Below are 12,764 nucleotides of genomic sequence, written 5' to 3'. Positions count from 1 at the left end.
CACGTCCAATGGGTGCGCACGATATTCCTGCCTCCACAACCCAGCTGCCTCCCCAGCCACATTAATTCCTCTCTCCTGATTAGTGGTGAATGACCCCTCCAAAACCGGTGCTTAGTGTATTCGGTGACTCAGAGGCATCAAAAGCTGCTATCCTCTCTCTCTCTCTCTCTCTCTCTCTCTCTCTCAGCCTTCTAAGACTGGTCCAGGCTAATAAGTAACCCGCATTAATGAATACTGCTTGCCACTGTTTGAAGTGAGTCCTGGAAGACTGCAGGTTTAGATTTAGCTGTGTCTGCAGCACTTCTCCCCACTTTAAACAACGACAAGCCAAGATCAAAGGCTCCGTGGCCAGCGGTCCTAGCTCTCAACAGACCTTTGTCAGCCTCTGCAGCACATCCATCCCACCATCCGCCCCCCCACTTAACTCGAAACATCTGCCGAGTCCACCCAGCCCTACCCCCCCCCCCCCCCCCGCCACCCGACCCCCTCCCCAGGCGGCCCAAGTCTTACCTGTATCCATTTTCGACAGTCTCCGTGGACCTCACATTCGCCGTCGCCCTCAGGGTTTTGCTGGACAGGCCAACCACGGTGGGTGACAGTTTGCACTTAAAGTCCGCACAAGCCCACTCCTCTTCCTCATTCAAGGTGGGGAGATAGCCACACACGACCTTGAGGCTGCCCAGTCCCCCGTTACTCATGTAAGCTGTGTTTTCTCCCCCACTCCTCACATATTCGAGGTATATATCAGAAGTCAAAAACATCTGGTAGGCATTTTCTTCCATCACCGACTGGATCTCAGTCTGTGCCTGGTCAAACATGATGGAATCAATCTGCTGCTTCTTGATGCCATCTCTTATGTAGGTTTTGGTGGCAGGCTTCAGCTGCTTGGAGACAATGCTGTTGTTCTCGATGTACCTTTTGTAGATCGCTTTGGCTACTCGTAAAGTTTTGGTATCCTTCAGGTTCATCTGCCTGAATCCGTTGCAGGCAAACCAGAAGTCTAAGGTATCCACGCATTTGTCCCTCTCGAGGAAAGTGCGGAAGAGATAAGCACCATCTTGATCGCCCAACAAGGAGTGCAAGGACTTGGTCCACCGGGTCAGAGGGGAGTCCGGGGACGCCCGCCCCTCGGGCTCCCCCAACCCATCCTCATTGCGCCTGGCGTTGGAGGACACGGGCATGGGTTTGGTGACCTGGCCCTTTCCTAGCCCGGGCTGGCACGGCGGGGTCTCCCCTTCCTCCCCCGGAACCGGGGGTCGCGGGGCATCCTCGTGGAAGCTGCTGCTGGGGTCTGGGAGGCGAGTCACCAACACAGCACTGCTCATGGTGAGGGAGTTCTTCGCGACGGAGTTTGTTTGTTCCCTTCCCCCAGTTCCTCTCAGCAATCAGCGTGGTCTCTCTTTCTCTCTCAAGTCAGCAGGGGCTCATCTGAGCCTCCTTTCTGGAAAGAAAAGGAAGGGGGGAGGTAGGGAGAGAGAAAGGGGTATTGATCTAATCAAAACCAGATCTACCCAACATCAAAGCAGGAAAGTAAACAGGCTTTTCAACTCCTCAAATTCAAATCAAGCAACCCAGCTATCTGCGAGGTGCTCATCTAAAGTATCAGACGCTGCTTTTTCAAAGGCGAAATCTGAGCTCCCTGCACAATGGGGGGGGAGGGGCGGGGAAGGTGAGCGGGGAGCGCGGAGGGTGGGAGGTGGGGGCGGAGGGGTTTGGTCTGGAAGGTGTAAGACTGAACCTTCCAAAGCCGGGTCGGCCGGGGCGCACGCAGGGCAGCCTGGGCTCGGCTCCGCTCCCCTCCCCTCCCCCACGACAGCATCAGCCCCAGAGACGCGCACCCGGGGCCGCCGGGCGCTGTGCAGGTGAAACCAATTTCGGCAAATCTCCCCACTCGGCTCTCGGCACAGATAACTCGAGCTGCAAACGTGCCCTCCCCGGCATCTGGTTCCCATTCCCCCCCCCACCCTCTCCCTCGGCGCTCCCCCTTCCCTCTCCTTAAAAATTCAGGAGAGCCGCGGCCGAGCGCGGCGCCCGCCCAGCGAGGGGCGGGATGGGCTCCGGGCCGGGCGCCCCCCTCCGCCCAGATGGGAACGTCCGCGGCGCCCCCGCCTCCCGCCGAGGACCCGGCTCAGCCTGCACCGCGGCGGCCCCGGCCCCGGCCCCGGCCCCCGAAACCCACCCGCTCAGACCAGACTTTGATCTTCGGACTTTGGAGGGAGGCTGAGCAGCCTCGGGACCCCCCCCCCCCGCCCCGGCTCACCCCCCGGCCGCAAGCCCTGCGGAACCGGATCGGAAACCGCCTCACGCTACCCCTGCCTGTGCCAAGAATCCCAAACTCTGCTGACCTCGACCCCGTCTTTTCTCCCAAAGAGAAAAAGTCCTGTGTAACCAACAAGCAAGGCGCTCTCCCCAGCACGGGAAGGAGCCGGCCCGGCGGGCAGGGGCGCGGGCGCGGGCGCGGGCGCGGGGGGAAGGCGGGGCGGGCGCGGGGGGAAGGCGGGGCGGCCCCGTTACCTGCAAGACGAAGGCGGCCGAGGCCGGGCTCTCATCTCCGCCGAGCGCCCGGCCCGCCCCCCCGGCCCGAATCCAACCGAACGCGCCGGGGCCCCGGGGCGGGGGCCTCCCGGGAGCCGCACCCCGACCCGGCCGGTCCCCCGCGCCGCCGCTCCAGAGGCGCCGCAGCAAAGGCGCGGAAAGCGGCCGCCGGGGCCAGCAATGGCGACGCGCCGAGTCCCTGCCTCTCGGCTCGGCACAGGGGGCCGGGGCCGGGGCCGGGGCCGGGGCCGGGGCCGGGGCGCGGGCCCGGCGGGGAGGAGGACGCGGGCGGCGCGGGCGCCCCGGGCTCGGGCCGCTCCTGCGCGCAGACTGAGCCTGGCCCGGCGCTCGGGGCCCCTAAGCGCGGCCGGGCGGCCGGGAGGGGCGGGGGAGGAGGGGCGGGGAGGGGGCGAGGGGCGGGGGAGGGGCGGGGAGGGCGCGCGGGGGGCGCCGCCGCCCTTTCATCCCACCTTCCGCGGCTCTCCCCGCACTCGCGCCCCGGCTCGCGCCCGTGAGGACCGCAGCGTCGCGGCCCCGGGGGGCGGGGGCGGGGGCGGGGGCGGGGGGGGGGGGAGCGAGACCTGCCCCCGCCGCCCCCGCCGCCGCCCCCGCCGCCCGCAGAAGTCTCTCCGCCCGGGCCCCGCCGCCCCGCTGCGGAGGGGGGCCCCGGGCTCCGGGCGCGCGGGGCGGCCGGGCCAAGCCCCCCGGAGCGCCGGGCGCCGCGCCCGCCCGGAGCGCGCCCCGAAATAGCCGGGCCGCCGACTTCAAAGGCCGCCGGCACATCAAAGCGCGCGGGCCGCCGGCCGCCGCGGCCTCGGCACTCACCAGGCTTCGGCGCGCGCGCTCCGCGGCGAGACCTCGCAGGCGCCCCGGGCAGGGCCCCGGCCCCGGCCCCCGGCTCGGCTGGCGGCGGCAGCCCCGGGCCCCCCCGGGCCGGTCGCGGCGTCGGGGAGCATCGGGAGGCGCGCGGCGGGGGAGGGCGGCGCGGGGAGACGACGACCCCGGGGCTGGAGCGGGAGGCTCCGGGAGGGCGGGCGGGCGGCGCGCTCCGCCGCCCCTTTTATGCAAAAGACCCGAGTGGGCCCCCGCCCCCGCCGCGCCGCCCCCGGCCCCCGCGGCCCCCGCCCGGCCCGGCTCCCGACGCGGGTCCGGTTTCCAGCAGGCGCTCCGCGCACCAAATGTCCTCCGGGCGCTTCCAACAAAAACTGCGCCGTGGATTTAACTGTGCACTTCAAAGGCGCGAGCCGAGCGCACGGTCCTGAAAGGGAGGTACGCGCCGGCCGCGCCCCGGGCCGCCCCCCGCGCCCCCGCGCCCCTCCCCGGGCCGCCGGCTCGCCGCGCCCCGCCCGGCCCGCCCGGACCCCCGCGCGCCCCCGGCGCCCGCGACGCGGCCCGCGCGACCTCGGCCCCGGCCCCGGCCCCGGCCCCGGCCCGGGGGGCGCTTTCTTTGAAGCGGCTCGTTGGGGGCCGCGCCCGCACCCCCACCTTCTACTGCAGGGCTCTCGGCGGGGGAGACGGGCGCCTGGGACGCCGGGCGGCCCCCGGGGCCATGGCTGCGAGCGGCTATTTTTATTTCCCGGCGCTCGGGCTGTTACCGAGTTGCCAGGACCTTATCAAAGCGCGGCCGGCTCCAGCCGACTCCCCCGGGCCGGCCCGGCAGCCAGTGATCCCGCCGCGCCAATCACAGCCGCGCTCGGCCGGCCCGCGCCGCCCGCCTTAAAGGGACAGCGCCCCGCGCCCGCCCGGCCCGGCCCGCCCCCGCCGCGCGCCCGGCTCCGGCCTTAACCCTTCCCGCGTCCTCCGCCGCCCCCTGCCAGGCCCCCGCCGCCCCCGGGGGCGCTCCCAGCCGGAGTTCCAACTCCGTCTTTCAAGTTCTCCGGCCTCTCTGCCCCGGCTTCGCCCCCCGCCCCCCCCACCCCACTGCCTGCCCTCGCCCTCCCCAGCTCTGCAAAGCAACAGTTTATCGTAGCGCTCTGGCCACCGCCAGAACTGCAAGCAAGCAGATTTCTTTTCTTTTCTTTTCTTTTCTTTTAATTCTTTCTTTCTATCATCAAACACTTTTGCACCTCTAGTCAAGTTTCCCTGGGATTTGGGGCTCTTAGGAAGGGAGCTCCAGGCCTGGGACCCACCGGCCGAGTGTCAGAGGGCGAAGGCCGTCCTGCACGCAGAAGGCATGTGTGTGCCCTTGCGCGCGTGCATCTAAGTGTGGGTTAGGATAGGACCACGGGGCGTTTGTGGACGTGTGAAGACCGGGGTGTGAATCTGCCAGCACAGGCCTGAGCGCTGCAGATGGGCTCTGACACCTCGTTAGGGAGCATGCCTCAGTTCCCTGAAGATTTAACTACACATTCCCAACCTGGCCACCAGACCCCTTTCTGTGCCCGTAGAGAACATCTGTAACAACTGCATTCCCAACACGCTATTGCAAGCATCCCCCATCCTCCCATATGTTACATATTAAACAGACATGGAATGTCTTTTTTCTCCTTGATCCGCGGTTTTAATGTATTGAAAACTCTTCACCCACCCTCTCCTTTGAATGTCGCCTCCCCACATGCTGCCAGTCATGTTTATGAAGCACAACCTTCTCTTCTCACTTAACGTAACAAGCAAATGTGCCACAAGCCTAGAACATCTCTTGCCACGACATGGCCCCTCATATGATACGCTATCAACGTTTCCTCCTCCTGAGAAACTTAAAGGTGTCAGTCAGATTGTTTCCATAAGCAAAAAAAAAAAAAAAAGCTTTCCGAAAGCTTGGGGTCTCCAGCTCTACTCACTTTTTCTTTATTTACTTGCTTGTTGAACTTAATGGATGACGACGCTTTTCAATGCAGAGGTGCCTCTAAGCCTCTCATTAGGCCTTCAGGACGTTGAAACATGCAAAAGATGTGTCTATTTAGGTTTCCGTAGGAAAAAGAGAAGGAAGTCTCAGCACCCAGGATCTACTGGGAAAGGGCAAGCAGCAGGGGCTGTGCTCTACAGGGGCTGTGTTCCCAACCCCCCCACACACACACTCTTTAGGGCTGTGACAAGGGACTGTAGTCCTTTGCAGCTCAGGCTGCCTCACCTGAATGGTGAGGTGGGTGGCATCTCACTTCCCAATACCTGCCTGCCTGTGTCCATGTTCTTCCACTCCAGGTTCACCTCCCCAGGCAGCCTGGCTGGCAGCAAGCCCACAGTCCAGGCTATGAAATATGGCCACCTCGGGGCAAACTGGGAGGGCCGGTGCTAAGAGTGTGGCAGGATGACTCATCTTTGCCTTGGGACAACTGCTGGGTGTGAGGAAACTGGAAGCCAGTCCACTTCAGGTCGGCTCCATCTAAGAGCCTGGCCTTCCGGAATGCTGGTATGTGGGACCCATCGCCAAGGACACACCCACCCCCTTCTGCGACCCCATGAGAGCCCAGAGCAAAGCTGTCCCTGTGGTTCCAGGGAGGCTTTAGGCCACAGAGGGTGTTATTACAGGAACAGAAGTGTATACTGAGGGGAATAAATTGCCACAGAAGTGTCTACAATACAAACAACAGCAGCGTGCATGTGTGTGTGCGTGCACACATGTGTACATACACACATACACACACACACACACACACAATGTGGGGGAGGGGAGATGGAAAAATTAAAACATCCAAATCATAATAAACAATGATCAGAAAGAGGAGACTTTAGAAAAGGAAGTGGAAACTTGGTCTTCATGGGTGGTTTCCTTCACTGCCCCCCAGCCAGCCCGAATCATCGCAGGCTTGGCTTTAACCAAAGACTCTCTGCTCCCTCATGATCCCAGGACTCCAGCAGCAGGAAGGAGGAAAGGGTGACGGGGACATAGACATGGGGCCTACTTTGGTTTAGATCTTCTCATTAATGACCCCCCTGTGAACCTGATTTCCAGAACAGGTGCTTGGTCACCTTGGGCCAATGGCTCCCCCTCCAACCCACCCCTGCCCTTTCCCCTTCCCCCTGGACTTCGGATCTGGTGGTACAGTTCCCATCCAGCAGGAGGCGGGGCCAAGTGCTGAGAAGCCAGGAGCCCTCTCAAGCCTCCAGGTCTTTGACTACTTGTTGATAATATTTCTGGAAGAGAATCCAAAGTCCTCTGCTTATACCCAGCCCCTTTCTCAAGATAGCACAGTTTTCCATTTTTCCCTTCTCCCTGGCAGCAGTGATATCATGTGACTTGTTGTAATCCTGCACGGTTGCCTGGAAACTGGGAAGCAAGGTGATGGATTTCTGCACATGCTCACTCTCCCCCCTCCTTTAAAGAAAAAACCCTACAGAGGATAAACAGCCTACTTTGCCTAAGTGCAGACAAGTTTAATAAAGCAGAGAGTATAATTCTTTTCTGGAATTACGCATCAGGTTGAAATCCTAGAATCCCTGACAACGAAGACTCGGGATTCCCTGAGAAGCATCTGGCCAGATCTCCAAACTTTTATCAGCATCCCCCACCCCCAGAACCCCTCTGGAGTGGAAATCAGACCAGCTGTGACTTAAAAGAAGTTGAGACCCAGGACGTGGTTTTCTAAGATTCTGTGACTTTGTCTTTTCTTTCTTTGGAAAAGTGCCACCTCAGACAATGTACCTTTGTTTAAGGAGGGAGGTGGAGAGACACACAGGTAACCTTTCCTAAGACTAAAGGTCACCCAGTTGCTCTGATCCCCTTGTGTCCACCTGTAGAAGGGAGGAAACAGCCCTCAGAATCCTGTTGTGAGGCTAAGTAATATGGCAAATGTCCAGCAAGATCCCTGACACACAGTAGGTGCTCCAACCCGTTCCCTCAATAGTCTGTTGACCCATTCTGGGAAGAAATCCTCCAAGTCCAAAGCACAGTTGCCCTCCTGCTGGGAGACGTGGGGAGGAGGGGAGCCTGGAAGCTGCAGGAAAGGGGTCATCCTACAGAGGCGAGCCAGCCCTGCCATCCTCCCTGCAGAGAGGAGCAGGCTGGAGGGGAAGGGACTGTGCCTTTGACCATCTCCCAAAAAGCAGTCCTCTCCTGTACCCAAAAAGACACATCCACATTTTCTAGCCAGGGGACTCTAAAGTGTTCTCTGCTCCAATCCGCCTTTTAAAAGATGGGGGGTTTAAGCTAGGAGGTGAGGAGATGTCACAAAATCACTCCATCCAAGCTGAGCTAGAACCTCCGAAGGGTTCCAACTCCTGGTCCATCCTCTTTTCCTCCTCCGGGTAAGGAGACCCAGGATAGGGCTGCCTAAGAGGGGGGCCTGGGCTCCTCAAATCCCCGACTTCCACTGCGGAACTAGTAAACACAATTGAGGGATGCTTTCCTATTAGAATCACCCAGGGCTTCAGCCTGAAGTTCCACGGAAACACACTTTCGACCACCCCTGATCAGGGACCCCCTTGACCTTGGAACTGGGCTGGCCGCAAGTCTTTCTCGGTGGCAGGCGTTTCCATGGGCATCTCAGTGGGGCTGGTGCGCCCAAGTGGGGAGCCACTTTCACAGAGCCCGAGAAGAGGAAGAGAAGAGGAAAAGGCCGGCTCTACTTCCACGAGCCCTCCTTCCCCCTGCTCCACTCCACCCACCCCCCCTTAGCAGAGGGAGGACTGGGACTGGAATGTCAGGTGGAAATTTCGAAGCCACAAGAGAAAAGGGGAGGTTTCTCTAAAAAAGCCTATCTGTAGACGTGTTGGGGAAACTTATTTGTTAATCACATGAATGATAACACGTCATCTAAGTGTTAAATTTAAAACAGAGCTAATAGTGTAGAACTTCCTAATCTGATTTCCTTTCAAGCGCTTTTAATATTTGTTATAAATGGAGCTACAGACGGCCGGGCCTTTGGCGTGTTGCCATTCATCATCTCGGAGCTTGGCTTTTGAGAGCGGGCCCGAGCTTGTAGCCAGAAGAGACCACCGATTTTAAAACAAATCCAGAAAGAGGTCCCGACTTTTGGCATTTGCCTCTCGGTGGTGTCAGGCAGACGGGCTCGTGGAAAAGGTTGTTCTCAGGAAAAGGGGGGGGGGGGGGGAGAAGTAGGAGAACCGCTGGAGTAGCCCGCCCGGCCCGGCGGCAACACGTGAATCTTTGCTAATAAATAGGTCTGCGCTGCCAAGCTCTCTCCATAGACACTGTTTTCCGCTCCTGATGTTTCATCCGGCTCCTTTGAAACAGCTTCTGGAAAGTGAGGTTTTGCCAAGCTTGGAATGGATTCCTTTCTTCGTTCACGTCAGTTTCTCCGTTTGCTGGGAGCCTTCCCACAAGCTGATCGAGTGCTTTCTTGGCCTTTGGGGGTGGGGTGGGGGTGGGGAGTGGCCAGGATGCCAGGTGGAGTCGCAGGCTGCTCCAGAACACCTGGAGAGGTTCTGGATATCACCTCCCCGTGAAAGAACCTTCTTCACTCCATCAAGTCCTCAACATGCTGCTTTATTATGTAACCGGGTGCCGGAGGCCCCGCCGGCTTCAGAGCGCTCAGATGGCATGGGGGCAGACGTCTTTCAAGAGGAGTCTACACCTGCTGTCTACACGTCCTCCTCTCCCATCGTCTCCTCAACCCATGATAGTCTTGCCCCCTCGAAAATCATTTTCAGCAGGGTAAGAGCCGTCCTAATTAGTAGATCCCGCGGGGCCACTGTGCTCGGGCTCTGGCTTGACTTACTGCAGCCTTCTCCTCTCTGCAGTTCAGGCGTCTCTCTTACCTGACAGGACTTTCTTACCCTGGACACCTCCATCTCCTGCTGCTCTGCAGGCTGCTCTTCCTCTGGATTCCTTCCCCCCCACCAAAATGTCTTCTGGGTGATCTCCTCCCCCATCCATAGGTCCAAGCCCCATCTCTAAAAACAGGGGCCTCCCAGACACTACCTCCCTCATAATCTTCACCTTGGATGGGGGCAGGCATAGGTGTCTCGAATTTTGCATCTTCATACAGAACCTACTCTGTCCCTGATGAAACCAGCCATCCTCCTGGTGGGTAGTGACATCACCAGCCCCAGTGCCTCCGTTAGAAACCTGGACCATCTGGATCCTTCTTCTCCCTCATCCATCTCTGTTCAGTCACCCAGATCTGTTGAATCTGCCTCCTGAAAATCTCTTAAATACCACCTTTCCCCCATATCCACAACCACTGACCACGGCTCCAGCTCTCGTCATTTCTTGCCAAAAACAGCAAAACATTCTGTTCTCTCAGCCTGCAGTAGAGGCCCCTGCCCCTGGGCCCCCCAACATGTTGCTGCCATAGAAAGCATTCTGCATTCCCAAATCGACCGTATCGTTCCCGGCTTCAAATCCTCTCTTGCCCACATCTACCCTCCAGGACAAGGCCCGAAGCCTGTTGTGCGGTGCCTGACGTGGTTGGCCCTGTCCCATCTCCAGCTCTACTTCCTGCTGGCTCCCCATGCCCCTGCCAAGGGCAATCCCTCATGGTGGCTCCTAACTTCTACTCTGTGCCTTTGTGCTTGAGATCCCCTCAGCCCCCAGGCCACCCTCTTCGGCTTCTTCACTTCACCTCTGCCTTATCAGCCCCAGACTGGAAGATGCTCCTCTCCTCCATGGTGCCATGGCACCTGGGCCTCACCTCTAGCAAAACACCACAGCTGATCTACTTCTCTGTCTCACCCACTCAACCATGGACTCTGAAGAAGCGGTCATGTTTTTTGATACCTGCATCCTCAGCCGAGTCCATGGCTGAACCACGTTATGGTCACGGGTGATATGTGAAACGCTGGCCAACTGGTATCAGATAGGCATGGGCAACTAGCACAGATGCCAGCCGGCGTCCTGTGGCTGGGTCACAGAATCCTCCCCCCAGAGTCAAGCCTTTAGCTGCTGTGTCATGGGGAGTCGTGATTGGCATCCTCAAAGTGGACCTGGGTGAGCCGTGTCCTGGCACTCCGCCCCTGTCATTCCTTCCCTTTGAGCGCCGTGGGGCTTACTGGCTCTCTTCTAATGAACAAAACATGGCAGACAGGACAGGATATCCCTCCCTGAGATCGGATTATAAAAAACATGGTGACCTCTATCTTAGGTGCTTTCTTACGATGGTGAGGCAGCCCTATGGAGGGGAGAGGCCCATGTGGCAAGGGACAAAGCCTGCCACCAACCAACCGAGTGACCTTGGAAGTTGATTCCTACCCATCCAAGCCTTGAGAGGTGTGTAGGACTAGGGGATGCTCCCCTGCAACTGTGTGGACCACCGTGAGCCAGAGGCACAGCTAAGCCATGCCCAAATTCTGGACCCACTGGTTAAAGGCATCCTTCTGGAAGGTGGTGCAAAACCAGACTTGATGGTGAGACGTTTGCTCTGTGGGCTACCATCGATAACGCTGAGGACCAAGTTGCCATACGTAAGGGTCACTCCAGGAACCTTTTCCACACTTACGTACAACAGCGCATTGAGGGGGAATGGCGACAAGCATACACTGGCAATAATTATAACGTGATTGAAGTTCTTCCAAGGTTACTGGATGTTTCTGTAAAAACATATCAGATTTCTCCAAATAGGTTATGAAACGCAAAACCAAAATCGTTTTAAGATTTTACTGAGTTACAGGCTGGTGACATTTGATCACACTCAAAAACAATATTTACTTTGCTTCCACCTTTCCCCAAGTTATTGGGGACTTTTTCTCCTAATGGAGAGACAGAAGTTACTCATCTAGAAGGTCAATACGAATATTATTTGTTAGTGATTGGTTCAGATTTGGAAGAAGGAAGCCAACCTTCCTCTTGGAGCGGTAGGCAACCTGGGAGGAAAGTTGCTAAGGAGAATATCTTTGGGATTAAAATGTGATGCCCAAAGAAGCAGGGGCTGGGGCTCATTCTTTGAATGATATTTGTAAAAAAAAAAAAAAAAAAAAAAAAGAAAAAGAAAAAAAATCTTCAGAATGCCTATCATGGAACTTAGATACAAGAGAGAGAATTCCTGAATGGGGAGGCCCAGAAAAACTCTGGAAAAGTCTTTTTTGTTTTTGTTTTGTTGATGTGACCATTGTGTGCACTACAAGTTATGGCTGAATTTACTTAATGGTTTTCTTAGCAAAAACACGAGTAACCCCAAATTAGAACGTGTGGATTGCGCCTCTCCTCCTGTTACTAATGTTCTGTTAATAGTTTATAAATATTCCCCAATAATACTTTTTGAGTGTAGAAAAAAAATGATACAGTAATTATGGAGTCTACAGAATCTGTCTTGATCATCTCAGAGCATCACTCCAACACTTAGGGGATGTTAGGGGGAAAATTAAGTGGAAAAAACCCACTTGAGCTAGCCCAGCTCTCCAGACGAGGGAGACTGGAGCATGGTCCCACCAACAGATGCCGCGGCGAGAAGGCCAGTCTTTTAGCTGAAAACATCATTTCCCCTCTCCCTGAACTATTTCTTTTTTGCAGAGTTAAATATTTTTTCTCAAGGCCAATTTAATGCGTTAAATCTGTCGACCTGTGTACCGCTTTTCACATTAATCCATTAATTCATAAATCACAAAGGGATGGAGACCTGGTTGCCTGCTTTTGGGGGTTACAAAATGTGAGTAAGAGGCTCGCTCCTCCCTCTTCCCCTTCTCAAAGCCAAGGTCAGAGAAGACGGGGAGTGCAGTGAGCCAGGTGTGAAGGGCAGGTGTGAGACAGCTGCCTGCCGAGTGCGGTCGGGAGTGTCTTCCCGGTGGCTGCTCGGAGGGAGCCCAGGAGAAGCCCCAGCTGCAGGACAGCTTCCAGAGGTTAGGACGGAGAAGCCCACACTGAGTAGCTCAGCCACCCAGGAAGCGGGGAGGGGGTCCCCCATGGCCTCCAGGCCTTCCCCAGTGTCAGCTTTCTCAGGGGACCACCTACTTCCTGTAGGTCTAGCAGCTGCTTCACCCGAACTTGGCTTTGCAGTAACGGAAGGGACCCTCCCAATCCCCCACCCCAAGCTTTACCTGACAAAGGCGGCCTCCTTCCCCGCCTCCAGCCTCCCCAGGGGGTCCCTGCTCCTAATTTCCCTGTGAAAAGGTGTCAACCTTACACTCTACAAGACAATGGAGGGCCTGGTGTGCCCCTGGGATGGTGCTCAGTACCCCCTCCCACTCCAGAAAGGACCTTCTCCCTGGGAGCCAACAGGGAAGAGGAAGATGGGCGGTCAGTGCAGGCTTGGCCAATCCCCAAAGTAGACCCAAAGGCCAGGGTGCCTGACCTCTGCAGCCAACCGTGGGAGCCCCGGAGTGGGAGGGGATAGACTATGGAGACTATTCAACGAGGAGGGCTCAAGATGGGGGCTCTGATCACCTGGGGCAGGAAA

General features: G+C 57.7%; 1 protein-coding gene across 6 annotated transcripts in view; it reads right to left on the bottom strand.

Annotated features, from left to right (window-relative positions):
- The window catches only part of AXIN2 (axin 2), a 31,514-nt gene extending 27,362 nt beyond the window's left edge, over window positions 1-4,152 (bottom strand). Inside the window, exons 1-2 of one of the 6 annotated variants that reach the window (XM_041726473.1) lie at window positions 4,021-4,152; window positions 511-1,441 (exon numbers count right to left, since the gene is read on the bottom strand). In XM_041726473.1, the coding sequence (XP_041582407.1) occupies window positions 511-1,325 (815 nt within the window). In that variant the 5' untranslated portion in view covers window positions 1,326-1,441; window positions 4,021-4,152. Of the gene's footprint in view, window positions 1-510; window positions 1,442-1,838; window positions 2,225-2,345; window positions 2,440-2,514; window positions 2,650-3,360; window positions 3,853-4,020 lie in introns of those variants that run through there. The other 5 variants (XM_041726472.1, XM_041726476.1, XM_041726471.1 and 2 more) reach the window with 5 other exon arrangements.
- Window positions 4,153-12,764: the final 8,612 nt, after the last annotated feature.

Source organism: Vulpes lagopus, chromosome 12 (genome assembly GCF_018345385.1).
Source record: "Vulpes lagopus strain Blue_001 chromosome 12, ASM1834538v1, whole genome shotgun sequence".
NCBI classification, from domain to species: domain Eukaryota; kingdom Metazoa; phylum Chordata; class Mammalia; order Carnivora; family Canidae; genus Vulpes; species Vulpes lagopus.
Note: the sequence above shows the minus strand (reverse complement) of the source record. Positions and strands in the feature narration are given on the sequence as shown.